The sequence below is a fragment of the Gossypium raimondii genome, chromosome 10, assembly GCF_025698545.1.
Source record: "Gossypium raimondii isolate GPD5lz chromosome 10, ASM2569854v1, whole genome shotgun sequence".
In the NCBI taxonomy this organism is placed as follows: domain Eukaryota; kingdom Viridiplantae; phylum Streptophyta; class Magnoliopsida; order Malvales; family Malvaceae; genus Gossypium; species Gossypium raimondii.
In genome coordinates this window covers 753,967-772,460 of record NC_068574.1, presented here as the reverse complement: position 1 = coordinate 772,460, position 18,494 = coordinate 753,967, and the positions used below count along the sequence as shown (strand labels likewise).

The 18,494-nt window shown below is 30.7% G+C and overlaps 1 protein-coding gene across 1 annotated transcript; it reads right to left on the bottom strand.

Annotated features, from left to right (window-relative positions):
- Positions 1 to 1,602: 1,602 nt before the first annotated feature.
- Positions 1,603 to 7,410, bottom strand: LOC105777924 (E3 ubiquitin-protein ligase COP1). Its single transcript, XM_012601446.2, has 14 exons — positions 6,970 to 7,410; positions 6,622 to 6,699; positions 6,100 to 6,255; positions 5,670 to 6,017; positions 5,186 to 5,343; positions 4,993 to 5,058; positions 4,664 to 4,742; positions 4,258 to 4,413; positions 4,015 to 4,113; positions 3,633 to 3,737; positions 3,299 to 3,478; positions 2,620 to 2,730; positions 2,376 to 2,546; positions 1,603 to 1,886 (listed from the first exon to the last, which is right to left on the bottom strand). The coding sequence occupies exons 1-13, from the start codon at positions 7,291 to 7,293 to the stop codon at positions 2,379 to 2,381; spliced, it is 2,028 nt and encodes a 675-aa protein (XP_012456900.1). The 5' UTR covers positions 7,294 to 7,410; the 3' UTR covers positions 1,603 to 1,886; positions 2,376 to 2,378.
- Between the last annotated feature and the right edge of the window lie 11,084 nt (positions 7,411 to 18,494).

The window sequence follows — 18,494 nt, the reverse complement described above, 5'->3', positions numbered from 1 at the left end:
TTGAATTTTTTTATTTTTTAGAAATATTTATGAAAAAACCTTGAAAATTTGTTAAATAATATTAAAAAGCCACAAACAAGTTCAATTTATCAAAATAAGTCTAAAAAATTAAAATAAAATATTAATATGAAAAATTCGAGAATCGAACATAGCCGAACCAAATTATGATGGAAAGTTTAAAAATCTAGAAAAACCCATTGAACCGAACCATATCACCCTAACAATAATCAATGCCTAAGAGATAAGTTGCATGGCCGAGCTAATTGGAACCCGAGTTTTTTTTTATCTCAATTTGATACCTAAATTTAGTTTCAATGTTCACTTTGGTACCTAAGGTTTTTTCAGTATCATTCAAGTACCTGAGTTTGACTTTAATATTAAATTTGGTACTTGAGTTTTTTTTTTTTGTGCCCTAATTAAGTACCTATATTTTTTACTAGATCTCATATGTCAAATATTCATTATTCTACATGATGCCATTTGGTCTAAACCTTGAAACCAAACTTAAATACTAGATGCAGATAGAAAAACCTCAAATACCAATTTGAATACTAAAGTAAAACATGAGGACTAAATGATATATTAAGCCTACTTTTTAATGTAACTAAAAATGGAAAGAGGAAATAATATCTTGACGTGGAGACAAGGAAAAGAGAGGGTGTAACAGTAACCAATGTCTAGGAGAAAAGTGGCATGACTGACCTAAAAGGGTGGGCAGGTGAGTTTGTTTCTTTACTATTCTTGTAAATTTGTGAAATAGTAAACAGGGTGTGGCCGGCTGGGAAATGGGGATAGGTGTCTCAATCAGGTTGCTCTTGACACATTAATTACATTTTTTTTCACAAAATTCGAGCGGTCATAGTGAAATTTAATCTATTCGTCATTGTCTTCGAAATAAGAAAATCTGAGTTTTAGTGTATTGAAATATATTATTTTTTTATTCAAGGATTGAAATAAAAGTAAAACAGTGAAAAAATTATAATAAAATAACAACAAAACAACTTTACCTAAGGCCTAGAGTAAAAAAAAATCTTATCTAAGACCCAACTTATTTTTTAAACAGGTGTTGTTTTATTATCTAAATATTTTTTTTAACCTACATTTTTACGTAAACATTCTTATTTTTCGATCGAACTTTCAGACTGAATAACCCAACCATTGATGGGTTTAATTTAATACCAGTAAAAAAGAATAAATAAAGATATACCCCTTTATTCCATCTCATGCATTGGACTTCTTAGTGGTTTGTAGGGAAATTGAAAACGATTTGCATCTCTTTAGTCAGCTTTACTTGAGCAAAGGACTTTCCAAAGCAGTTAGCAAGCAGTCACTCTCTAATTGATAGTACTAGACTTCCTAGTAGTTGTAACTTGTAAGCACTAAAGAAACTTTCGGCATACGATTCATCATAGGGATGAACTTGCTGAATTGAATTTGAAAAAAGAGATTAAAAAAGTTAATCCACGAATTAAAATCAACCAATTGAACTATATTTTTTAATTTATTTGATTAAATCGAAATCGTTGACTTGATTGGTTCAATCAGTGATCTGATTCTTAAAATCGTGTTAAGCAAACAAATCTTTCCTCTTGCCCATTCATATTGGGTAGAATAAAGCAAGTTGATTTTAAATTTGACTGTAGCTAGCTTTAGAAAAAGATTATGCTTGGGTTCGAATTTAACCCGGTTTGACACAATAATTTGTTTTTACTATTCATATTTATAAATTAAATTTAAATAAACTACTATTATTAAACTCTAATTAATGCAATCTAAATCGGAGCATTTCTTGTTAAAACCCCTTTTTCTCTTTTCCTTGAAAAAGGAAAAGTTCACAAGCATTAAAAAAGCATCGCTTGAGGAGAAACCCATTTCATTTCCCCCACCTGAAATACAAATAAATCAAAAGAGGTAAAACACATCTTTCAGCCCAAAATTTGCAACTTGGAAAAAAATTAAAAATTGCTAAAATAAATGAACTTCAAATATGAAAATATTCACAAATATAACGAAATATTGCTTCTTCTTTTTTAAGCAGGAGATCTAACTCCATTATAATCAATTCATAACGGATAATAATCATTACAATTAACAAGCCAAGATAAAATGTAGGCTTCATAAGGACATATTAAGAGAAGTACCATAAAACTCAATAGACACTGATACATAATACATATATATATATATATTAGAAATTGCGGATTTAAGTGAATTTAGGCACGTAATATCTTCAAGTATTATTAGTTAGCAGTATGAGGTGTTAATGAGAGATTATGAAATGTATCAAATATATATGTAACATCAATATTGCAGAATGGAACTATCAACTAACAACGATGCAATGTTTTTTAATGTTGATTATAAGATTGATTTACCATTTAAGCCGCAAGCACGAGCACTTTTATTGTTCCCTGACTGTTTGCCACAAGTAGTGTCGGGCTATCGCTCTTCCAACATACAGCACTGATGAAGTAAGATCCGGCTTCCTCATCGACACCAGCCATGTCGGAACCAAATTTATATGAAGCTGCAGGTTTAGATATAGCCTGCAAGAGTCAATGTAACTAAATTACAGACTGATTTGATGCCAAAACACCATATTCGAATGTATTAACTAACCTTGTGATATGCAAATACTTCATTTGTTTCACTGCCACAAGCAATGAACTCACTGTTTACTGTGAGGCCAACGAAATTCTTCTCATTTTTGTGACCCTTGAAAGTGCGCAGCTGACAGAATAATATAAAAACAAATAAGAATCCTGGTCTGGATAATAACATTACTAAAAGATTAATCAATTGCTCCAACTTCCATAACTTATTGTTGCCAACTTATCTTTAGGAAGGATAAGATAAAGACAAATTTCAGTGCTTAACCATGCAACTTATTATATTATTTACAGTCTAATTGTGGTTTTAGTTCTCTAACTGAAATTTGAGGTTTAATGCCTCTACTTTAAGTTGGCATAATTTGGTCCTCTATTTTTGTAATGCTAGTAATAGGTCCAAATTGATAACATTGTTAGCTGTTGTTAGCGTAACAATGTGGTTTCAACTAACAATAAATTTACATGTCAATCTAATCTTTAAGGTTGTTTTAAAAAAAAGATTCCACGTCATCACTTTAAGATCAGCAAACATGTTATCAGTTTGGAGCTACAAATAACATTATAAAAGTAGACCGACCAAATTATGCCAAATTAAAGAAGAATGATTAGATCTCAAATTTCAACATAATAAAGGGGCCTATACCATAATTAGACCATTATAAACTCCGGGAAATGAAAAAGGTACTTACTGGTAAATTTTCTTTTACATCCCATAAGCGCAGTGTGCTGTCAGTTGAAGCAGAAGCCAATTCATGGTTAGACAAGAATTTCACATATGAAACAGCTTTCTTATGCCCACCAAACACATAAAGTGGTTTGCTGATGTTTCTCAAGTCATAATAGTGAACACGGTGATCAGCAGAACCAACCTGCAAAAGATTCAAAAACCAGAAACTTCAACAAGTTCTTTATTCATAATTTTCTCGGAAATAATTTCTTTTTCCTAATTGGGATGCTTTGAAATGTTATAGTTATTAGGTTGGAAAACAATTGCGGCAGATATATTATTTAACAAAGACATACCGCTACATGAACACTGGATCCAGGATTGTACTTGACAGAACAAATGTTTGCTTTCATGTCGATGTTGAGAACACTGGCTTCTTGCTTTGTGCACCAAACTTTGACCTATCAAATACAAATGGGGGTTAGACAGTGTAAATTGCAAATCATGTACAATCTTCATCTAGTGTACTGACAGTTGGTGGACACTAACATAAAAACCATTGCAACAACTACATGGCTATTCTATCAAAGACGGTGTTATGCTGGAAACAGTTTCTGCAGGGATCTCACATCTAAGAACTTTATAATCTGCAATCTTTTGAGAACATGCACTACAACAAGCTTAGACCTAGAATACAAGATGCACTAGCATCAAGTTTTACAGGGAGGTTATTTTTACCTTGCAGTCATCACTGCCAGAGACAAGCATTGAAGGTTCGGTGCGTGAAAAATCAACACTCCAAGCTCGCTTTTCATGTTCCTCATATTCCATCAAACTCTGTACAATTAGAAACCATTGTTTTGAAGATTAAGCAACTGTAGGTGATTGAACCAAACATTGCAATAAAAATGTTTTTGCTGAACAACCTACATGAGAGTTATTTATTGAGGTTAGAAAAGTGAAAGAGCTGTTATTTCATACCTGCCGAGTAGTAATGTCCCAGACAGTTACTATCCCATCATAATCACAGCTAGCAATATGGTTTTTTGTGTACTTATTCCAACTCAAGCAACTAAGCTTAGATCTGGTAGACATTTCAACAATAGGACAATGCACATCTGCTGGTTCATTCACAATCTGCAGAAAACCAAACCTGTAAGTGCTGATTGATGAATCAAAGACAGAACTATTGTTATAGTACATGAGACATGTGTCATCATTCTAGAATAATGGCTAGCTAATAGTGTTCAGGTAAGTATAAAGTGATCACTTTAATCAAAGAGAGATGGCTATAAATCATCTCTATAAAAATATTTCCACTATCATAAAAACTTCAGAAACCATGAACTCCACTTAACAGACCTAAAATATTTCATCTAATGCTTACCGCAGAAAACTCAAAAACCTTGATGCGCCTGGACACTCCAGCAATAGCAAACATCTCATCATCACGATCAAATTCTATACTGCAGATTCATTCTAGTTATTATAAATTCTAAAGAAGCATAGGAGAGGAAAATTTTATGAATGGAAGTTCAAAATAAGTCTAATCATATTATTAAACAAATGAAGATTGGTCAAAGCAGTACTTCTTGTAAAGAAAGAAGTATCATAAACAAAACAAAGGTACCCAAACTTTATGCAACTACGACTGATTGATAACCCAAGTACTAATGACTAATTAGAAAAACATAGAATGATAAATTTTTGACTCACCTTGAGACAATGTTAGCAGAGTGGAAAATATCACCATGCCTAAGTTCAGCAATGACCCTCAATCGACTAATGTGAACAACAATTACAAATGTTACATAGAAGGAAAGAACAGTTGGAGTTAGATCCACAACATTTCCTAAAGAAAGAAAATATTACTTTTAGCAAAGGCGAAACTGATGGAGAAGATATGTACCTGTATCGTGTAAATGTAGTTAGCACTGCCTGAAAATCCTGAAGACCAGGATTATAACCATCTACATCCATTGCTGCTGGACCTTCATCTTCCTGTTTATTAAATTGTTTGGTCCAATGCTGCCGCTTTTGCAAGTAACACTCTTGTAGGTCATTAAACTGAGCAAAAGAGAATGATTATAAAAAAATCTACCAGTCATTTTTGAAGGAGTGACTGTTATTGAACAAAAAAAAGAGTGACTGGTATATTTATATGAACAGAGAATATATGGGAAACGTATCTCTTAACAATAGGAATCTTCAGTTTCTCCATAAATCTTTTGAACAGACTGCTACTTAGAATAGTTGGAACTATAAAATAAAAGGAAAACACTAGAGGATCATTAGTAAATACGCTATTCATTAACGGACCAATAAACTTGGACCCCCTTGCTCCAACCAACAGCAAAAGTCAAGAAATATGAAAAATAAGCAAGGAGAGTAACCTGTGCATGAATCCGCCTCTTTCTTGCCACAGTCAATCCTGAATCAGTATTGCATGTAGAATCTGACCCACCATTGGCATCTTTACTTCTGAATCCCGGTGAATTTGCTTGGTAACTAACCCTGCTCTGTGACCTTGCTGAACCTATCCAGCCTTGTGAGTTGCGACCACCAGATATTGCGCCATTATTATATTGATCAATCAATGAAGGCAAGGGTTTTTCTGCAGAGAAATCATCAACAAGCATCCTTAGATTCATGGAGCATCTCTCTTTCGCCGTATACAATTCCATGGTACGTTTCTTTACAGCAGTTGTGTCCTCCTTAATATATTGAAGATCATTTTGAATCTTCATTAAGAAAAATGAAAACACATAAGACCATCAATCATAAAAGTATAATTCCAGGAAGATATAAATTCAAGTTAAGGACCTGAGTAAGCTCTTCAAGCTTTTTCTTCCTTAGACAGTTCAAGAAATCAAGCAGAATCTGCATGTTTGTCTCTGCTTCACTTTGCTCCATTTTCATCTTCTTGTCAACAAGTAGAGACAACAAACTATCCAGCTCCTTGGCTGACACCTCACAACCCTGTCTAAGGATCACAAGGAGAGCATCAACTACACTTATTAGGGAACTCAAAGATCTCCTTAGAGATCAAACAATTAATCATTAATGAAAGTTAAGTATTCAAACAAACATTAAACCACATCACCAAGTTCATTAGGTTCCACATACAATCAAACCACAATAATTACCTATTAGTTATTATTAGGGAACTCAAAGAGCTCCTTAGAGATCAAACAATTAATCATTAATGAAACTTAAGTATTCAAACAAACATTAAACCGCGTAACCAAGTTCATTAGGTTCCATATACAAGCAAACCACAATAATTAGCTATTAGTTATAATTAATTTATCTGGCAAATTAATGCTCTAATATGGTATAACTGACCTGCAGTAATGTTTGACGAAGATTTTCTACCGGAGAGGCATTCCTTGCTGATTGACGAGCAGAGATTTTCTTCAATAACTACGAAATTTAAAAATACTGCTTTAATAAAAATAAATTTGCAGTATATATAATGAAATTAAAGCCTACATACAATAAATCATTATTCAAATTAGTAACAATAATTAAGTGATGAAATGTCAAGTTTCCGTTTCTGCAGAACTTAATAATACAGGTCAACTTTAAATTGCAAATGCAGCTTCTTATATATCGGGCTTGTATTAAAAAACAATTTAAGATTAACACGAAAAAGGATCATAAGAAATACCGATATAAAAAAGGAAAACAAACCTTATTAAGCAATAAATTAGGGAAGATATGATTATTAGTGAGATAACGAGAACAACAAGGACAATCGCTCTTATTTCGAAGATGAGTCAAAATACACATATAACAAAAGCTATGACCACAAGCTGTCATAAAAGCGTCTTTGATAATCTGCATGCATATCGGACATAGCACATCCTTATCAATGTCAGCTTCAGAAGGCTCTTCCTCCATCAATGACGGCGGCATCGGAGGAGGAGGAGGAATAGAAGGCGCGGTGCTTTCCATCGGCGGCGGTGGTGATGGCGGCTCGGATTTAGTTGCGGTGGGAACAAGTGTCCCGCCCATTGAAGTGTGAGTGTGGAGTGATTTGCAGAGAGGAGGGGAGACAGTGCAATTGGGGAGGGAAAAGATTTTTGTGAGGGTGATAAAGGAACACGTTGGGCGGGCATTTCCCTTAATTCCTCATGTTTGGTTCAACTTCAACACGTAATAATTTATTGGGTTAGTTACACCGACCGTCCCTGACACAGTACTCTTTATTCTAAATTGGTCCCCAACTTCAAAACATTCTCGAGCAGGCAGTGCTGGTTAGACCTGTCCATGGGCCGGGCGGCCCGGCCCGCCCGAAATATGGAAGGGTTCGGGTAAAAATATAGACCCGAAATATGATCTTGGGCAAAAAAACGAGGCCCGTTTAAAAAATGGGTTGGGCTCGGGCTCACCTTTTCGGCCCGAGCCCGGCCCGAATATAATAAATATATTTTTTATTTTTTAATTTTAAAATACTTTAAAAATATTTTTTTTATTTTTTATTTTTTATTTTTAAAATATTTTTTGTGTTTATTAAAAATTAGGTCGGGCCGAGCCGGGCTCGGGCTTATTATTTTTTCCCGGGCTGAGCCTGAGCCAAATTTTAGGCTCATATTTCGGGCCGAGCCGGGCCTAAGAGGCGGGCTGAATTTTTTTCATTTGAATATTGACAGGTCTAGTGCTGGTCCCCGAAATGGAAATTTTTCATTTGAATCCTTTTTAAGAATTTTGAAATTATAAATTAATATAATGGTAAAATTACACTTTATCTCTCAAAATGTAAGATTTTAATTTAATTTCTTTAAATATTTTGAATTAATGAGTTAATACAATAATAAAATTATATTTTAACTTTCTTAAAATTTTATAATTCAATTTTGGCTCTCTTTATAATAAGTTTTATGGCTTGTTCTCGTGGCAGCTTAGATAGTAAATGCTAGCTCGTATATAACATGGGTATGTATAAAACAAAAAAAATTTGTCCAGAGGAAGACTCCATAATGATAAGTCTTTGATGTCTCATTTATCTAGAGTCGGAGGGCTCTTTTAGTTGAAAGGACTCTATTTGTTTAAAAAGGTGACGGATTCACAGAGTGAAAGCACCTCATCAGGTACCTAAAAAAGCCATTCATGCACTACCTTACAACATAGGACATTTTTGGGTAAGAATGCTACCACTTGATTGGTAGCGCATGATTTGCCAATGGACAATATTTTACAAGCTTTTTTCAATAGAGTTGGCCTCCTTTCAACATAATCAATATTATTTTTTTTTGTGAATTACAAAAGGAGGACGAAGCACTAACAACAGTGTGACTTGAATCCGGGCAAAGCCCTAATAATAATGCAATTAATGCGACTCAAATTTTAATCATGTATATACCTGTTACATGAATTCCTTGAATTTAACATGCTAAAAAATAATCTTTAAATTTTGATGATACTATATGATTTTCAACATATTAGATCTAAGCTGCAAATATAATAAATATACGCGTATTTACAATTTAGTCCATATATTTTAATTCACACGAAATTCATATTGATACTCAATGCGCAAATTAAAAGAGAAGCGGATTAAAACAAAACAAATTAAGCATGATTAAATATTACAATAATATTTGGGGTTTGAATGTTATTGTGTATGATTACTTTTAAAATTCTATTTGAAGATAATATCAGTTGCTTATTAAAAATAATTTTTTTAAATAAATTTATTACTGTTTTAACTTTTAATAAATCAATCAAACATTTAAATATAATAATAAATAAATAATAGCAAAGCTGCAAATGGGGACATGGTAGAACCAACAAATAGTAACAAGAAATAAATGTGAACGCCCTTCAGAAGCACCAAATGTTATATGGTCAATTGCCAGGCTCATGATGGAGCCAACCAAACCAATTGAAAGCATTTATCATCCTACTTTAATGCCCAAAATATCTTGGTTTTAGTAATAACGTTTAATCCTTCATTAAATCAATTAAATTATTGATTTTTAATTTTATCTGATGTTTTCTTTAATTAAATAAATTATTAAAAATTTAAAAAATTAAAAATAGAGAAATTTGATATAATCGATCTAACCGATTGATTCAACCGGTTCACAAATTAACCGATCCAAATTTTTAATTTAAATCAATATTTCGATCGATTCTCGATCTATTCAGTCCAATTCAGCAATCTAATCTAGTTTTCATAACATTCCTTCTCTTAGATGATAACGTGATTCCCTGCATTTTAGGCAAATGAATATGTTCTATGATGAAAACAAAAACTTCAAAGCTCTCAGGACCGTAGGATTTGAAATAATTATATATATGAGAGAAACTTTAAGTGAGATTTAAATTTCATTATTCTTATTGATTTAGTTTTAGCTTAATTAGTATTGTTATATTGCAATAATGAGAAATACATGAATTTAAGTACGGTCAAATATGTTTTTTCTTCGATTTAAGGGTTAACGAGGGATATAAGTAAAAGTATGCATTGAATCCAAAAATCTCGTTATTGTTTATGTGATCTGACGAGTTAATTTTGAATTAGGTCGATTTAGATTTAAATTTTATCAAGTTATTTTGGGATCGGATCAGTTTTATGTTTTAATCATTTCAAGGTTCGAATTGTTTTGGATTTGAGCCATTTTGAATTCAAATTATTCAAGATTGCTAAATGTATGATTTTAAGTTTATGTTATTTTCCGGTTCCTTACTCAAGTCATTCTAAGTTTTGGCTATTTTGGATTTTGATTTTGGATTCAGATAATTTTGAGTTCAATTTGAGTAATTTTGAATTTTGCCAACCAAGTCATCTCAATATTATGTCATTTTGGATTTCAGTTCAAATCATTATCAATTTATAAGTTAAACATATTTGAATTATTAACCTTTCATTATAGGTTAATCCATTTTTAAGGCTTAAACTTTTTTTGTCAAAATTGGTCTCTAAACGGGTAACTATTCTTAGATTTTGGACAAAAAAGTTCAAGCTCGATATAGAAACAATGGATAAATATCAAGTTTATACATGAATTTTGGTACAATGTGCAATTCTATATATGAACTTTGATAATGTGCAATCATACACATGATACTTGAATTGTAGTTCATATGTATACATAAAGCTTTCATTTTAATTCAATTGTACACATGTAAATAAATGAATGCATACATTGTGATTTGTGATAATTTTGTTAGCGATTTGTGAAAATTGAATCAAATCAAAATTTTATGGATAAAATCGCACAAAATCAAAATTCATGCATGACATTACATATTAAATTAAAATTTATGTATAATTTTAATATTAATATTGTTTGTAAAGCTTAAAAATTATTTTAGATCTAAAAAATGTTTAAACCCCTATATTAAAATACTTACTAAATTTAAAAACAGAATTATTTATTATAATCCGATCAAATTAAATAAATCTAAAATCGAAGATTAATTAGCATTCTCATATGAAAAGGATGTCGGTCCAATTTGTCTCCCACACAGTAATTGCAAAATTCAGAAAATCCCAACCCAACAAGACATGTCGTGTTGACACGTTCAAATGTCATGTAACATGATGGCCATCAATTCACCAAGGGGTATTAATTTCTGATTTGATGGTCTGAGCATAATTTTGTTCTTTCATATGAATAATACTATCTTAAATTAAAATATTATTTAAGCTCACCACAAATTTCAAATATTTATAAAAAAAAAAAAAAAGACGAAATGGACCGCTCCTTACCAGCCACAATTTCAATTTTAGGCGTTGGATGCGCTATTAACCATCAAAATCAACAGATGTGACGTGCCTCCTTTGAAACTTTGGCTCTTATGCATTAAATTCTGGTTTTATTATTAGAAAAATGTCTTGATACTATGAATGATCTGAGGAACCAAACTGGGTCAAGTGAATATCAATCCTTTATACTCTAGTCCAATGCTAATTGGTAGAGGCTGGTTATCACTAGATAGCGATTGATTAAATTCAATACAGATGAAGCAGGGTCACCGAATGTTTTTAAAGTTTATATTGGAAGAGTGTTTAGGGACGCTGATATAAATTAGTTATATGATTTTTCGATGGTGGTTGGTAATGATTTAATCTTTAGAGTTGAGATAAGGGTTGTGTATAGTTTCGGAGAAGAGTTTTAGACAAATTGACATAGGATGTCACAATGCCCTTCTAGTGGAAACTATTCTAGCCGGTGGAACCGCTAGTAGTAGAATGGTAGAACCACGACTTATCCATTTGTTATTAACTCAAAATTAAAAAGTTCGTTTTCATCATATTCCGAGATCTCAAAACGAAGTTACAGATCAAATGGCAAAATGTGCGTTTAATGGTGGCATAAGATTAATATCCTATAAAGAACCCCAATTTCGACGTACTACTTGTTGTTGGTGGATAGAATTAATTCTACATGAGTGCACTACGTGCTTATTAATGTAATCACTTAAGACTGTTTTTTTCTACCCAAAAAAAATTAAAGAGATTAAATTGTAAATGCATTAAAAGTGTAGGAAATTAGAGTATATTTTTAAAAATATATTGTTTTTGACTAATTTTGGATTTAAATTGTTTTGGTTTGAATGATGTGAATTCAAGTATCACTTTTTTTTTTTTGGTTCATTTTACTCTCTTAATTAAGATGATATCCCAGATTTATTTTTCATAATATACAAGTCTTTCCATCAAGTGCTTTTTGTATTTATTTTCTCCTTCTACTAGCACTGATAATTTCTATTTTATAACATTCTCAATTTCTAATATATTTACTCCTGATTTAACACGGTTCTCAACTTAGGAGTATCGAGGATGTTATATTTTTTGTCCAAGTTAGTCTCTCAACTTGTCAATTATTCCCACATTGGTGCCTGAATTTTATTTGTCATAGTTAATCCCTAATATTTCCTTGAAACCTTAAAGCTTAATCCTTAATATGAGAACGTTTACCAAGTTCAGGGATTGATTTAGACAAAAATAAAATAAAATCTCACTGTTGAAACAATTACCTAGTTCATATAAAAATCCAAACCGCAATCTGAAAGTTTTCCAATCCAATATGTCTATATCAAGGAGCATGTACTACTTGTATAACTTATGGACTATGTACCACAAAAAAACTTTTGGACTACTTTTTGGCAGGCTTTTGGATCCATTGTCGAAGAACATGAGCCTTCCATAGAGCCTCCTCTCGGTTTCTTTAGGCTTCCATAGTCTCCTTCGGTTTTTAATTTGTGCGAAATTGTGAAGCCCAATAAATAAAAATAAAGAGAATTTTATTACAAATTTCATTATGCCATCACAACCTTTTATCATATATTGTTACTAATATAATATGATGTGGGTTAAAGTGCGCTAAAACATATTATTCTCTTATTTATGATTTAGGGATGGGCTATGGATAGTTATAGGTATATTGTCAAAAAAGCAGATATGATCGTAACCTATAATAAGATTGTTAAAAAATTAAAATTAAAATTAATTCTCTCGATGAAAAATGAATAAAAAGTAAAAAAATTAATAAATATATGAAAAGAGTTTTTTTTTACATAAATGACTTAAGAATAATATGAAAATTTTAATTAAGTTAAAACTAACATGAATAACTCAAAATTTGAAACCAATTTAAATATATAAAATATATTAATTAAAATTAAAGTTAATTTGAGTAATTGACTTTTTATTGTAAATTTAGATATGCATTAGTATTAAATAATAAATATTATATCTAAATCTATAAAAGAAAATTGAATAGTAATGAATATTTAATTTTTAATTATACATTTATAGTCAACATGTATATATAATATCGTAGACTGTCTTTTAGGAATGATTATGTTTTTAAGGTAATTAATAATGATTATGTTACTTTCAGAAAATAAAAGAAAAAGTAATCATGTTGCAACCACTTAAATAAAAATTTTAACAAAATAAATATTTCTTGATTGAAGATTAGTTCGATTGGTATTGACATTATTGTCGGTATAGAAGAATATGGGTTCAATTGCGTTGAAATGCATTATCCTCCTATTTATGAATTAAGTCATTGTAATTTTAATTTGTTAGGCATGTCTGCAACTATACAAAAAATGGAACAATAAAAAATATTTTTATAATTACAATTATGATTTATATATGTTTTACGATACGTAAAAACAAGTAAAAGTATTATAAAAGGCCTTTATATTAGGAGTTCGATTACATATTATTCTCTATATTTAGAAAATGAGTAAATTAGTCTCTTTACATTAGATCAAAAGTAAAATGATTATTTTGTTAAAAAATTATTTATTTCTCCTGTTAAAAACTAGTCCTTATATGTCAACGTGAGGTACACATGGTACATCACGTGACATTGTTTGGTTATTCTGTTAGTCATGTCAGATTTTAATAGTAGAAATGGATAAAACTTTTAATAAAAAAGGATCACTTTGCTCTTTAATTTAATGTACATGGACTAATTTGCCTATTTTTTTAGTAGATAGAGCAAAATGCAATCTAACTCTTAATACAAAGGCCTCCATTATATATTTATCCAATTTTTTAAAAAATTCTTTATGCAATGTATATATAGTTTTTTAGAAAGGAACAACATTACGTGATTACGTTGAAAGAATCAAACCCAAGAAAAAACATTACTCTCAAATTGCAAAATCCCTTGTATTGAACTCGGTGAATCCACAAATAACAATAAATTCGGTGTACCATTATTCACGTACTTAGCCATTTGATCAACACCTGCATTTTGGGATCTTGAAATATGACGAAGTCTTATCTTCTAATTTCGTCTGAAAAAAACAATTAATTAAATGTGGCTCCACCAAATTACTATTGCCACTAGCCAGCAGAGTCTCCACTAGAAGTGCATGATCGCATCCTAGTTCTAACTGCCTGAATCCTTTCTCCCATGCTATGCACAATCCTTCAAGCATGACACATGCTTCAACTCGAAAATATCTTTCCCTGCCAACCGCCATTGAAAACCCACACAACCATCTCACATTAACATCTCTAAACACACCTCCCACCGAAGCACAATTGCTAATGCACGACAAAGTTCCATCCGTGTTGAGTTTAATCCACCCTTTCTTCGGTGGTGACCACCATATAACCGACACCATAAAATTCGATTGGGGCCAAATTGAATTCGATTTTGCATAACTCTTTGTCCAAATAATACATGTATCTACAAGTTCTTATACACAATTATTACTATCGTAACCTTTATTAATTAAAAAATTTATTTTAAAGCGATAGGGTGCAAATGGTTGATTGGCCTGGGCTTACAAATTGATTATAAAATAATGTGAGGGTGTACATGTTTATCATATTATTAAAACGGGTTAAGATAAAATTTATTGACTTTGGTAAGCTTTTTATTTTAATTCCAATTGGACCAACTAATTAATTGTCATTTCCTAAATGAAGGTGACAACCTTGAAACTGACTTAAATTAAGGACAGCTCATAGCTCTCAAAATGTTACTTTTGGCCAGAAAACCAAATTCAAGTTCAATACGTCGTCGGATAATGCAATGGAGATTTAAAATAAAATAAAATAAAATAAAAAGAAAAAAAACGTGTGTGGCCTTTATTCACTTGCCTCGATTATTAATTTCTACCCTAATTCACTCAAATTTATGTGATTGCAAAATCCAAAATGCATATGGGAAAATAGATTATTTTTTTTTGTATTTTAGTTGGGTTAAGTAATTTGATTTAGCTCATAATAGGACCTCATCAAGACAGTTTGATATTACTTCTAACTTACCTCTTTCAGGTAATTGGATTAATTTACATATTGATGGGGCTGTTAAGTTAGGTGCAGGTTTTGTTGCTACTAGAGGTACAGAACGGGAATTAGATCCTTGGTTTCAATCACTATTTAGGGGATTGCTCAGTTTTTTATGCCGAGCTTTGGGACGTTTTGTATGGTTTGATTCTTCTTCAAATATGGGAGTACAACAAGGTATTGATTCATACTGACAATTTAGAAATGGTCAATGCCTTTCAGAATAGACACTCGATCGAATCAACCTCAGTTTTGGTGAGAATGATTTATTTAATATTACAGATTATGGATCATGGAGCATCAAGCATGTTTCAAGGGAGAAAAATCAAGTGTCTGGTGGCATTGTTAAGATAACTTTTGATAGGATAGAAGATGTGCATGTGTTTGTTGACGTTCTTGAGGAGCTCGAAGTTGATCTTTGTGCTGATAATTTAGTTTTTTTTCTTTTTTCGTGTGTGTGTGTTTTCTTTCAAAAAAAAAATTCCAAATTGCAATAATGATTAAATATTATCATTTTTATGGCATAATGATAAATTAATCTCAATGTTTACATCTTTAATACATTTTCTAATTAAATTTAATCATTAACATTTTTTGTCACTTGAATTTAGACTTTTAAGGTTGGAAAACCTCAATCTTGCTAACAAAATTAGAGCTTAAATGGCAATTCAATATTTATGTTTTAGGATTTGAAATTTTAGATTAAGATTTAATATTTGGGGTATAAATTAAACTTCATTCGTTATATTTTGTAAGATAAAACCCAATAATATATATTTTATTGTAGAAAGATAAGATTTATAAAAATAAAAATTAATCATTTGAATTACATAATTTTTCAAATTATATCAATAAAATTATAAAAGTTGTAGATAAAAATAATAAAAATTAATAATGTTCATCATTATCTTATGAAGTAATTGGACCCTTGACATAGTGAAATTATTATTTTCAAAAATAAAAATTATTGGTGATTAAAGAAATCCAATTGATTTTTAATTAAAAATTATATAAATCGAAATTAAATTAGTTTAAATATTTATTTCGTTGTTATAATTTCTAAAATTATTTATTATTTTTATAAAATATATATATATATATATTATAATCACCGAATCAATAATTTATCTATTCAACTTCGATCCCCCACTCAATCTAGAATTAGAAAGCCACTAAGAAATATTAAAATGCAAGTCTCTTAAGATCAAAGCAACCTTGATCAAAGAATTACATATATTTATATATTTCAGGGTGGGGACTGGGGAGGCATCTTCCTTTTTGAAGGACTCAAATCAATTTCCATCCCATAAAAGAAAGATGTAACCTTTTCTTTTATTATTATTCGTTAAAGTATTCTAGACTCTAGAGGGAGCTTAAAGATTAATTTTTCGAGTTTGGTAAGTTTATTAAGGGGTAGGCATTGATCACAAAGTTTAAAATTATTCTATTTTTAGGGTGAGGATTGAACTCTCGATCACTGATTAAGATAAAAGAGATTTTTATCATCTCATCTAGACCTCATCGTGGGTCGAGCCACCTAAAAAGTGAGAGGGTTTTGGCAAAAACATAGGCTCGAAAAATGAGATTGAGCAAAAAAATAAGGTTCGTTTAGAAAATAGGTTGGGCATTGGGTAAACCTCTTTTGGCCCAAGCCCTACCCGAATTTGAAAAAAGAAAAATTATTTTCTACTATTTTGCTATCATTTCACTATTATATCTACTATTTTGTTGTTATTGTTTGGATATTGTATAACTCTTGTTTTATTGTTAATTTTGTTACTATTTTAGAGACTTTTGTTTGTTAAATTGCACATATTTTAGTGTTATTTAAGTATAAAGATTTTTTTAATTTATTTTCAATTTGTTAGAAAATATTTATTTTAATATTTTTAGTGTATTTGATGTATTATATTTTTTAAATTTATTTTATATAATAAAAAATTTAACATAGGCGAGTCGGCCCAGACTTGGGTTTTAACTTTTTTTCTAGGACGGGCTTAGGCGAAATTTTAAACTCATTTTTCGAGTAAATCCAAGCCCAAACCCGTCAAATGAGCTTAAAATTTTGTTACGATCTGACCTGACTCGACCTACGAATCTCACCTAACTCATAATTTAAAAAATCTAATCTTTAAAGGGTGGTAAGAATATAAAACCAATCGCACTCAGTCCCCGTGATCTACAAACTCACATGTACTGTGTACACAGGCGGGATTCATCTTCTAATGGTTATATGGCTAAGTATTGCTTATCTCATAGCCGTGATCCAACTGTTAAAAAGGATTTTTTTTTTCTTTTCTTTTATGGATCAACCTTAAAAAAGAAATTAAAATATTACTAATAATAATGACAAGATTTGTGTTCATAGAATCTTAAGTAAAAATGAAACAAAGAAGCCTGTTTAATTTCTAGAAATGATTTTTGTTTTCATTTAAATAGTGATTTTTTAAATTAAAATTAAAAATAAAAGAAAATTATGCTTCTATTGAAATAAATTACATTTTAAAGGAAGTCTGAAGTCATGGAGTCTCAAGCACTCAACTTAACTAACTATTAATCAACGAATTCACAGATTCAAGATTTATAAATAATTGACTACTATGAATAGTATTGTTTGAAACGACATTGGGCAATTAAAGTTGCAAGATCCGAAAATGATCATTTTGCAAATAAGTACGCTAACATTGTCAGACAATGAATTATCTCTCAAATAACTTAGAAATAAAGAATGGGTTTGAACGGGCGCGTTTACCTGTGGGGCGGTGAGATTAGATACTATAGTGATACTGTAACGTGAAATAAAAAGTAAATTAAATGCATCGCACCGCACCCAATCGCCCATCTAAATTCACCCAAAATATAAAAAATAGGACAAGTGGAATAAAATTGTATATCAACCAAACCCTTTATGAATCGATAAAAAATAATAAACTTAGACAAAAATTGATAATTTAGAATAGCATGTTAACATTGTTAGATGACAAATGATCCTTAAACAATCTCATAGATATCTCGAAAATTAGGTATAAACGACCAAGTACAATCTCATTTTAACTTTTTTTTGGCAATATTTTTAAATCGGATTAAACTGATCAGTCAGATCAATTGAATCGAAAATTAGTTGGTATGTCAATTTGAATAAAAAGATTAAACTTACTTATAATCAAACTACTCAGAATCAGTAAAAAATGAATAAACAATTGAGAGGAAAAAACAATTGTTGAACCATTGAAATCGATTTATAAAATTTTTATGAAACTTTTAATTTATTATTTAACTATTTTTAACAGTCATGAATTAATTATTTAATTATCTTCTAAACCGGGTCCAAAAGCCATCGACAAAAACACTCCTGGCCAGTCATAAACCGGTCCCACGATCAAACAACACCAATCATGGAGTATTTTATTTTTGCCTTACAATATAAAAACGCCATACACGTATT

What these genes read in the sequence shown, in the direction of transcription:
- LOC105777924 (XM_012601446.2), bottom strand. Translation starts at nt 7,293, where the DNA reads ATGGGCGGGACACTTGTTCCCACCGCAACTAAATCCGAGCCGCCATCA. An exon ending in AGAGGCGGATTCATGCACAG is followed by an intron (nt 5,344 to 5,669) that starts GTTACTCTCCTT and finishes TCTTTTGCTCAG; the next exon opens with TTTAATGACCTACAAGAGTG. An exon ending in ACTACATTTACACGATACAG is followed by an intron (nt 5,059 to 5,185) that starts GTACATATCTTC and finishes TGTTCACATTAG; the next exon opens with TCGATTGAGGGTCATTGCTG.